The 10,323-nt window shown below is 50.3% G+C and overlaps 1 protein-coding gene across 7 annotated transcripts in view; it reads left to right on the forward strand.

The window, feature by feature from the left end:
* Gprc5c (G protein-coupled receptor class C group 5 member C) overlaps nucleotides 1–10,323 on the forward strand; it is a 21,461-nt gene that overhangs the window by 7,701 nt on the left and 3,437 nt on the right. For 5 of the 7 annotated variants that reach the window (XM_021177095.2, XM_021177097.2, XM_021177098.2 and 2 more), the window contains exons 2-4: nucleotides 4,460–5,539; nucleotides 7,580–7,674; nucleotides 9,449–9,598. In XM_021177095.2, coding sequence (XP_021032754.1) covers nucleotides 4,460–5,539; nucleotides 7,580–7,674; nucleotides 9,449–9,598 — 1,325 coding nt within the window. Of the gene's footprint in view, nucleotides 1–4,459; nucleotides 5,540–7,579; nucleotides 7,675–9,448; nucleotides 10,051–10,323 lie in introns of those variants that run through there. The other 2 variants (XM_021177096.2, XM_021177101.2) reach the window with 1 other exon arrangement.

A 10,323-nucleotide genomic window follows, 5' to 3' on the forward strand; every position in this document is an offset into this window, starting at 1 on the left:
GCAAGCCATGATTGGCTCAACACTGATCACCCCATATGATGTTATCCCTGAGGCGCGAGCTGCCCGGGGCGGGGATTTCCAGCGCAGGCGCAAACTAGATGTTTACTAGTTGGTACTGAGGAAATGAGCGCCATCTTGTAATGGCGATTGCTCAGTACCGGAAGATAGCGGCGCCCCACAAGTTATGGTTATATATTTTCTATCAAATGGAACTTGACATTTTGTATACATAAAATTAGCCAGGAAATGGTGGCTTCAGCCTATATCCCCCATACTTAAGATGGTTGAGGCAGGAGGATTACCACAACTTTGAGGCCAGCCAGGTATAAGTAGCAAAGCCCTGCCTCATAGTGCCATGCCTTTGCTGGCCACTAGTGGGTGCTGTCATCCAAGGAAAGCTTGGTTGTTGGCTTCAGGGACCTTCCTCCTGCTTAGGCAGAGAGATACTTCATTTATTTACTTACTTACTTATTTTTCCTCTTTTTTCTTCTCCATGTATCCCTGGCTGGCCTGGAACTAACTATATAGATGAGGCTGAACTCAGACCTACTTACCTCTTCCTCAAAAGTGCTGGGGCTAAAGGTGTGAGCCACCATGCCTGCCCAGCTACAACTGGTTTCTTGAACACGTGAGATGGCTTACAGAGTATGGGGCTTTATAATGGCTTATTTTAGAGTCTTTAAACATGATGTTAGAGCTCTGTTTTTCCATAGCCAGAGCAGCTTATAGAAGAAAGAGTTTATTGGAGTTTGCTTATAGTTTCTGAGAGTGGGAGTCCGTGATCCTGGTGAAGAACATGGCAGCAGGCAGGCAGGCAGGCAGGCAGGCATGGTGCTGGAGCAGTAGCTGAGAGCTCACACCTTTATCTTCAAACCAGAGGCACAGAGATCTGACTGGGGAGATGGCCTGAGCTTTTGAAAACTTCAGTCCCACCCTCAGTGACACACCTCCTTCAGCCAGTCCACACTTCCTAATCTTTTTCAGTTCTAGGAAGGAACAAGCATTCAAATGAAGGTGCCTAAAGGGGCCATTCTCATTCCAAGTAAATGTATAGTTTTGAATGGGAAATTTCTGAAGTGTATCTCTTTTGAGGGGCGGGGCCGTAGCAGTGCTAAGGATGGAACCTAGTACTTTGTACACATGGCAGGGAACTGTTCCACCTTTGAGCTTTCTCCCTAGTTGCTCAGATTTGACCTTGAACTTCCCTTCACCGATGACACCCTTCACACAGGGAAACTGTTCAAGGCAGCTAGCTTTGGTTTTCTTCTTTGGCACAAACCTACAACCTTAAGTATGGCTCTGGTGAGCACGTGGGGTGATCTGTTACTTTTCTGGTGTTAATAAAATAGGCCATTTCCCCCTTTCACTCCAATGTCTTCACATCTTCCATTAAAGGCTAATCCCCTTGGGGTCTTGTTGTCTTTCCCCAGTTCTTGGGGTGTGTATGTGTGCACCCTAATGTTAGCTTTTGCTGTTGCTGTTATGGTTAGTCAATTACTTTGGTTTTTTTGGTTTTGTTTTTGTTTTTCTGAGATGGTTTCTCTTGTATACTCTTGGCTAGCCTAGAGCCACTCTGTAGACCAGGCTGGCCTCAAACTCAGAAACTCACAGAGATCCTCCTGTCTCTGCCTCTGGGATTAAAGGTGTGTACTACCACACCTGGTTCTTGATTTTTTTTACCCCCCTCCCTTTCCTTTTTCTTTTTTTCTTTTTTTAAGGGAAAAAAAAAACTATTAAAATCCGAGCTATCTCTACAGCCTGAATCCGCTTATGTTAGGAGTAAAAGTGGAAAACCAAAGCCAGTCTTGCCATCCACCCTGTGCTCTCGGGAGACTGAGTCACACAGTCAGCTGGGGTTATATAGTGAGTTCTGGCCAGTCTGGGCTACATAGCAAGACCCTGCCCTATGAACAAAGAAAGAAAGGAAGGAAGGAAGGAAGGAAGGAAGGAAGGAAGGAAGGAAGGAAGGAAGGAAGAAAGAAAGAAAGAAAGAAAGAAAGAAAGAAAGAAAGAAAGAAAGAAAGAAAGAAAGAAAGAAAGAAAGAAAGAAAGAAAGAAAGAAAGAAAGAAAGAAAGAAAGAACCTGCCTTGGGTTCCTTGGATGAGGGAATGTGCTCTGTAAGCCAAGTAAATCCTCCTCAGGCTGCTTTTGCTCATCCTGTTTTTCAAAGCAACAGAAAGCAAATCAGAAGAGCTGAGAAACGAATCCTCAACTGTTTCTTTTCCTAGCTGTAGGTTATTCCTGCAATAGGTGCTTGCTAAGTTCTTTGATTGAGTTGAGGAATACACGGCTACGTGGCTGTTAGTCAGGGTTCTCTAGAGAACAAGACTTACAGAATGAACATAATATATATATATATATAATATGGCTTACAGGCTGTGGTTCAGCTAGGCCAATAATGGCTATCTACTAGCAGAAGGTCCAAGGATTCAGGAGTAGTTCAGTCCTCAAGGCTGTATGTCTCGGCAGGTCTTCAAGAAGTAGGCTCTAATGGACTCACCAGTGTGAGGAAGGGCAAGCAGGCAAAGAGAAAGAGCTTTCTTCTTCCTCTTCCTTCTCTTCCTCCTCTTCCTCCTTCTTTTCTTCTGTGTCCTTTATGTAGGCTCCCAGTAGAAAGTATGGCCCAGATGAAAGAAGCTCTTCTCACTTCAAAGATTCAACATGAAATGATTTAATTAAGGAAAAAATTCCGCTGGGCATGGTGGCAAACGCCTTTAATCCCAGCATTTGGGAGGCAGAGGCAGAAGGATTTCTGAGTTCGAGGCCAGTCTGATCTACAGAGTGAGTTCTAGAATAGCCAAGGCTACACAGAGAAACCCTGTCTTGAAAAACCAAAAAAAAAAAAAAAAGAAAAAAGAAAAAGAAAAAAGAAAAAAATTCCACTTACTGTGCTATGGTGGAAGGATACCTCAGGGTTGGGTGGCCTTCACCCTCTCAGAGAAGAAGGAGACAGTGTATGGGGGGAAGTGGGGGAGATTGTGGGAGGGGCAGACTAAGAGTTGGGGCAGTGATTGGCCTGTAGAGTGAATAAATAAAATAGAAGAAGGAGGAGGAGGAGGAGATTACTCACAGGTGTGCTTAGCCATTTGGATTCTAGTTAATTCCAGATGTAGTCAAGCTGCCAACCAAGAGTAACTATTACCGTAAACTACGGCATTTCCAGGACTTAGCTGATAGGCACCATGTCTGACCTGAGCCCTGCAAGTCCCAAGGCAGAAAGGATGGTGCTGAGTGGTGGTGTGTTTGGCTTCTAGCTCCAAGAGCTCAGAGAATATCTAAACCCAGGTTTGATGGGTTAAGAAGGGCACTGAAAGGTCATTGTTAGATTTCAAAGTTTATTTTTATTGTATGTTTATATGTGGATATACATGCACCATGTGTGTACAGTGCTTGAGGAGACTGGAGTTAGACCCCTGGCACTGGAAGTCACAGACTGCTGTGACCCATCATGCAGGTGCTGGGAATCAAACTTGGGACCTCTGGAAGAGCAGCCAGCATTCTTAACCACTGAGCCATCTCTCTAGCAGTTAAGAAGGTTTCCTTTTTCCATGGTTAGGAATAGGGATGGCAGCTGGGTGTAGTGGCTCACACCTTTAATCCCAGCACTTGGGAGGCAGAGGCAGGCAGATCTCTGTGATTTCCAGGTCATCCTGGTCTAAAAAGTGAGTTCTGAAACAGCCAGGGCTGTGACTGTAGAGAGAAACCTTGTTTAAGAAAAGGGGGGGGGGGGGCTGGAGAGATGGCCCAGTGGTTAAGAGCACTTACAGCTCTTCCAGAGGTCCTGAGTTCAATTCCCAGCAACCACATGGTGTCTCACAACCATCTGTAACGGGATCTGACGCCCTCTTCTGGTGTGTCCGAAGACAGCGACAGTGTACTCATACATTTAAAAAACCTAATTAAACACGCACAAAGCAAAACCACCACCAACCAAAAAAAAAAAAAAAAAAAAAAAAAAAGACAAAAAAAAAAAATCCCCCCCAAACAAAAAAAAAAAAAAAAAAACGAAAACAGGAATAAGAATGACAGATGGGTCTCATCTCTCCACTCAGATAAGCCTTTGTTACTTTTAGGCTAAGGATTCTGAAGAGCTGGACAGATGGTTCAGTGGTTAAGAACCTGCGTTACTCTACTAGAGAACCCACATTCGATTCTTAGCACCCATGTAATGGCTCACAACCAACTGTAGTTCCAGTTCCAGGGATCCAACACCATCTTCTGGCCTCCACAGGCACCGGGCACACACGGGTACACAGATATTCTTACAACCAGAACACCCACACACGTAAAATACAATTTCTAAAATTAAAGATACATAAAATAAGGATTCTGAAGCCTAGAAGAACATGTCTCCTGATCAACTCTTTTTCAGGATGGGGAGGGGGGCGAGGAGAGGATACCGTGCTCACTGATGTCTGACCTTGGAGGACTGATTCTGTCTGTCCTTCCCGTCTCTAGGGACCCAGCTGAAGCCTGGCCTGGGAGCCAGGATGGCCACTCACAAAATCTTGCTGATGTGCCTAGGACTGCCTCTCTTCTTCCCAGGAGCCTTGGCCCAGAGTCATGCCCCACCTGGTTGCAGCCCAGATCTGGATCCCCTCTACTACAACCTCTGTGACCGCTCGGGGGCCTGGGGCATTGTCTTGGAGGCAGTGGCTGGAGCAGGCATCATCACGACATTCGTGCTAACCATCATCCTCGTGGCTAGCCTTCCATTTGTGCAGGACACTAAGAAGCGGAGCCTCCTGGGGACCCAGGTGTTCTTCCTGCTGGGCACCCTGGGTCTCTTCTGCCTCGTGTTTGCCTGTGTGGTGAAGCCGGACTTCTCTACCTGTGCCTCTCGACGCTTCCTCTTTGGGGTCCTGTTTGCCATCTGCTTCTCCTGTCTGGTAGCCCACGTCCTTTCCCTCAACTTCCTAACCCGGAAGAACCACGGGCCCCGAGGCTGGGTGATCTTCACCGTGGCGCTGCTGCTCACCCTTGTGGAGGTCATCATTAACACCGAGTGGCTTATCATCACCCTGGTACGGGGAGGTGGCCAGGTTAGCCCCCTGGGCAATGTCAGTGCCGACGGGACCATGGCCTCTCCGTGTGCCATCGCCAACATGGACTTTGTCATGGCTCTCATCTACGTAATGCTGCTGCTGCTGACGGCCTTCCTAGGAGCCTGGCCCACCTTGTGTGGCCGCTTCAAGCGCTGGCAGAAACACGGGGTCTTTGTGTTGCTCACCACTGTCATCTCCATTGCCATCTGGGTGGTATGGATTGTCATGTACACCTACGGCAACGAGCAGCACCATAGCCCCACCTGGGATGACCCCACGCTGGCCATTGCCCTTGCCGCCAATGCCTGGACCTTTGTCCTCTTCTATGTCATCCCTGAGGTCTCCCAGGTGACCAAACCCAGCCCAGAACAGAGCTACCAGGGGGACATGTACCCGACCCGAGGGGTGGGCTACGAGACCATCCTGAAGGAGCAGACGGGCCAGAGCATGTTTGTGGAGAACAAGGCATTTTCTATGGACGAACCAGCCTCAGGTGCGGCAAGACGTCCTGTGTGTGTGTGTGTGTGTGCGTGTGCGTGTGCGTGTGTGTGTGCGTGTGCGTGCGTGTGCGAGTGTGTGAATAGACAGGATCTCATGTAGCCTGGGCTGGTCTTGAACTCACTATGTAGCTGAGGCTGAGTCTTGGAACTGATCCTTTCTTCTCCTAGTTGCTGGGATCATAGGTATATGCCAGTATTTCCAGCTTTGGGTTTTGTTTGTTTGTCTGTCTTTTGTTTTGGTTTTTGAAACAGGGTTTCTTTGTGTAGCTTTGGCTGGCCTGGAACTCAAATCTGTTGACCAGAACTCACAGAGATCTGTGTGCCTCTGCCTCCCGAGTGCTGATATTAAAGGCACACACCACCAATGCCCACCTTTCCAGCTTTTGGGTTTTTTGTTTTTAATTACACTTATTTATGTAGTCAGTTATTTCTTTCCTACCATGTGGGTTCTGGAGATTAGACTTAGGCTGCCAGGCTTGGTGGCAAGCTCCCTGACCTGGCTGTTACCGACTTTCATCCCATGTCTTTTACTGCTGGCCTTTCTCTTGAGAAAGATGTCTGTAGTTTTCTGCTTTAAAACCCCTTTATCCGGGGATGGAGCACGTAGGCAGTGGGAAAGTTCTTCTGTAGCAGACTTGAGACCCCAGTTCAGTTTCCAGCAATGCTCACCATGCCCATATTGACCTCAGCAGCACATTCCTTAACTGGAAGACCTGCTGTGTGCTGGGCTCTGTGCTAAGACACAGGGCTTGTGGCTCACATCTGTGCTAAGACACAGGGCTTGTGGCTTACAAGCTGTAGCCCTCCCTCTCAGGCATGACCAGAGCTCTGCAGGACCCCAGCTGTTTACGTTGATGATGACCTGGTTATCACATACTGGCTCTGGAATCTCTGACAGAAATTCAGTTAAGAGGCAATGGGCACACTAGAGTCAGCAATCCTGGCGTCTTCTGTGCATACCGGGCTTCATACTGCTTTGTGGAAGGCAGTGGCACATACGTCGTCTGTGATCCACACCATGGAGATGACGCTTTCCCCACACTGGGGTGGTTTCTGGCACATAGAGGCATTAAGGCGTCATTAAGGAAGCCAGAAAGCCAGAGGACCTGGGCAGGTCCTGCAAGGTGTAGCAACCTCTGCCCCGACCCTTGCTCCTCCCTCCATACTCCGTCAGCAAGCTGGAGAGTTCTTGGTCTTTTTCTTCTCATAGAGTAATTTCTAGGCTTGTAAGTATTTTATTTATTTCACACCCCCCCCCCCATAGAAAAATCAATAGCATGAACCCAGCACTTAGGAGTTCAGCACAGGCTGTAGAGTTCCTCAGCCCTGCAGGAGACTGCTGAAGTCCATATACCTGGCCACCTCCAGCTGGTTAGCAGCTTTCCTCCAGTACCCCAGCGGCGCCCAGTATGGGAAACCCACACCAGAAGGTGCAGAGAGTTACAAATCTGTCTGGGTGCTTGCCAGGGGGCCCAGGGTAGGTGGGGTGCGTAGGCTCCCTGGCTGGGCCTTGTGCGGCTGTAGTGTGATACCATAGCCACCCATGCTCTGAGAGGACATGAACACAAAAAGCTGTGGGGTTTCAGCTGTATTCTCCTTGCGCCTGGCAGTGGGTCCATGGTGGTAGAGGTGGGGGCTGGAGGCTGGCCATCTTGGAAGGCAGCCCAAAGCCTGTGTGCCCCTCTTGGCCTCTGGCCCTGGGGGTGGATAGGGATGTGAGGGTTGCTGACAGCGTGTTTTTCTGAGCTATGGGGGAGTGTGTGTGTGTGTGTGTGTGTGTGTGTGTGTGTGTGTGTGTATGTCCATCCCACAAGCAGGAAGCCATGCAGTACTTTTCTGAACATCTAAACAAAAGCGCACCAGATATGGGAAGGGGCACCAGGTCCACTGACTCACTCACAGGTCACCACCGGTCGGGCCCCAGGACCCCATTTCCTTATGCCCAGGAGAATTGCTTGGTGTGGGGGAGGGGGAGACAGACAGGAGCTGAGAGTCCTGAAATCTTCAAAATTTGAGCTTGTTTTTCCCTACAGCAAAGAGACCAGTGTCACCTTACAGTGGCTACAATGGACAGCTGCTGACCAGCGTGTACCAGCCCACCGAGATGGCCCTGATGCACAAAGGCCCGGTGAGTGGGTCCCTCAAGGTTCCTGTGACCTGGCTGATAGCCACAGAGTGTGTGTGTGTGTGTGTGTGTGTGTGTGGTAGAGAGGCTGTGCAGGCTGGATTGAGGCATTAGGGTATGGTGAGCTTCTCCTGGGGGCATTAACCCTACCAACCCTGGGCTCCAGCACAATGCAGTGGGACCTACCCTGAATCATGGCATCACCCTGAGGCCCAGGCATGGTGGCACATACCTGTAATTCTAGAGCTCAGGAGGCAGAAGCAGGAGGCTCAGGGGTTCAAGGGCAATTTCTGGCTACAACCTGTACCACCAGCCTGGGCTATATGATACCCTATTTCCATGCCTTGACCTTATATCTCTCCTGAGCTCTGGGAGCAGTAGTCCATTAGCTACGGGGCTGTGGGAACAGGAAGGAGGTGGAGTAGACTCCCACTCCATATGTGGTCCTCCCCTCTGCTGGCAGTGACTGCCAGAGAGGTCAGCGACCTGCCTTGGCAGGATTCTGGGAACAGGAAGCCAGGAGGTCAGCAGGGTGCTGTTCCCATCCGTTCCCCACCTCTCCGGCTGGGAGCAGGGGGTGGCTGGCTGGTGTGTTGGAGCCTTCCAGCCCCAGCTCTTTTCCAAGGGTGAAGCTGTACCGTGGAGCAGAACCGGGCAGTTTTCATTCACACCATGAACCCCGTGGAGCTGGCCCAGCCTCTCTCTCCCAGTCTGGAGGGCAAGCTGAACTGGGCTGCTGTTCCTGCTTGGTTCTCACACCCTGTGGTCCACAGGCCATCGGAGTGAGCAGCAGTAGAGAACTGGCTGACAGTGCAGATTGGGTCTGCGGTGGACACAGTAATGTGACTTCCGTGTTGACGGCGGGGTTGGGGGAATCTGGAATTGGGGGTGAGGGTTGACATCACCTGGTAGCTTGGGTTCTACCTAGAAAAGAGTAACTCCCCAAGGCAGATCTGTAGGGGACTTCGGGGCTTTCCCATCCCAGTAGTTAAACATTTGCCAGCCTATCTCAGGATGGGGCCCAGCAAGGGAGTGGAGCTCAACTGGAGGTGGGGCTTTACAAACAGTCCTGATAATTTTGGTGCATTTCTGAGTTGAAGATCCCAGATCTAAGTATCCTAGACAGCCAGCATGGTTGGATGTTCTAGGAAGGGACACACCACCACCACCACGACCAGCACATACACACACACACACACACACACACACACACACACACACACACACACACACGATCCTGGCAGCTTCATAGCTTTGGTGGTAACATCTGTCATATACCGTGATAAGACAGGTCAGACCACCCCAGGGGTTCATGTTCTTTCCAGGTAGAGCATTTGGGGCCAGATTTCTATGAACCAGGACCTAGCAGAAGGGTAGCAGGTATTGCAGTGACATTTTAGGGACTCAGGTAAGACTGAAGAGGAAGGAAGCTTGTGCATGGTAGCAGTCGGTCAGTAGAACTCAATGCGAGCATCTGTCTGCTAGACCTGAGGTTTCCCCAAGAACCTAGGAGTAGGAACTCAGAGACAGGGTCTCCTGGGAAGCCCCGATGTGGCCAGGGACCTTCTTCCGTACTCAGAGGTCCAGTTCTCTATTTCCAGAGGTAGAGTCATCTGTTCCATCCTGCCAATAGGGCCCTGGAGGAATGGGGGTGGAGGGGTCAAGAAGTGGGAGCTGGCAGGCACAGCCCTGCAGGAAGCTGGGTATTTGTGCATTTGCCCTGGCGGAACCTGGCTCCTGATGCCCTGACTGTGAGACCGCCTGTTCTTCCTTCCAGGCTGAAGGTGCATACGACGTCATCCTCCCACGGGCCACCGCCAACAGCCAGGTGATGGGCAGTGCCAACTCAACCCTGCGGGCCGAAGACATGTACATGGTCCAGAGCCACCAGGTGGCCACGCCACCAAAAGACGGCAAGATCTCTCAGGTCTTTAGAAATCCCTACGTGTGGGACTAAGGCAGCAGCTGTGGCCAGGAGGAAGCAGGTTGATTTAGAGAGGGCCCTCGGGACCTGGTTTGGGTGAGGGACCACTAGGGAGCCTATGCTCTGTGGCTCCCTTCCCTACTTACTGGTTCAGGGTAGCTTATGCCTCAGGGTCAGAGCCCCTGATCTGCTGATGTTTGGCTGGGTGTCCATGAGGGCCCCTCCCACCCAGTATTTGTGGAGTCCAGGTGCCTGCCCTGTTTCATGCCAGGGCCACCTCTGGCGATCTAACTCTATCCAAATAGTGTTCTGCTTGGGATGGTGGCTGGTTCTATGCCTACACTCTCCGGTGACACCTATAAGCCTCCATTGAGCTCAGAGAGGATGCCTTAGGCTGGATCCTGCTCCTCTGTGAGGAGTAAGGGTGCCTAATAAATACATTTCTGCTTTATTAACTCTTGCTTTGGGCTTGTGGTTTCTGACTGGGTTCTTACTTCCCGTGACTCCTTGCTTTCACTAAGGGAATCCGTGGGCCTCCTTTTTTCCTGATATCCAGTCCTTAGGGCTGATGCGCTTGGGTTCCTGTGGTAAGGGGCTGGCGCCTCCTCCCGGGCAGGACTCTCTAGTGTGTCTGCCATTGATTACCATCAGAATGAGTATCTGGGCTCTTCAGTCTGGGGTACAGCCCTGCACCTGGGAGTGTCCAAACTGGGTCTTTTTTTTTTTTT

The sequence above is a fragment of the Mus caroli genome, chromosome 11, assembly GCF_900094665.2.
Source record: "Mus caroli chromosome 11, CAROLI_EIJ_v1.1, whole genome shotgun sequence".
NCBI classification, from domain to species: Eukaryota; Metazoa; Chordata; class Mammalia; order Rodentia; family Muridae; genus Mus; species Mus caroli.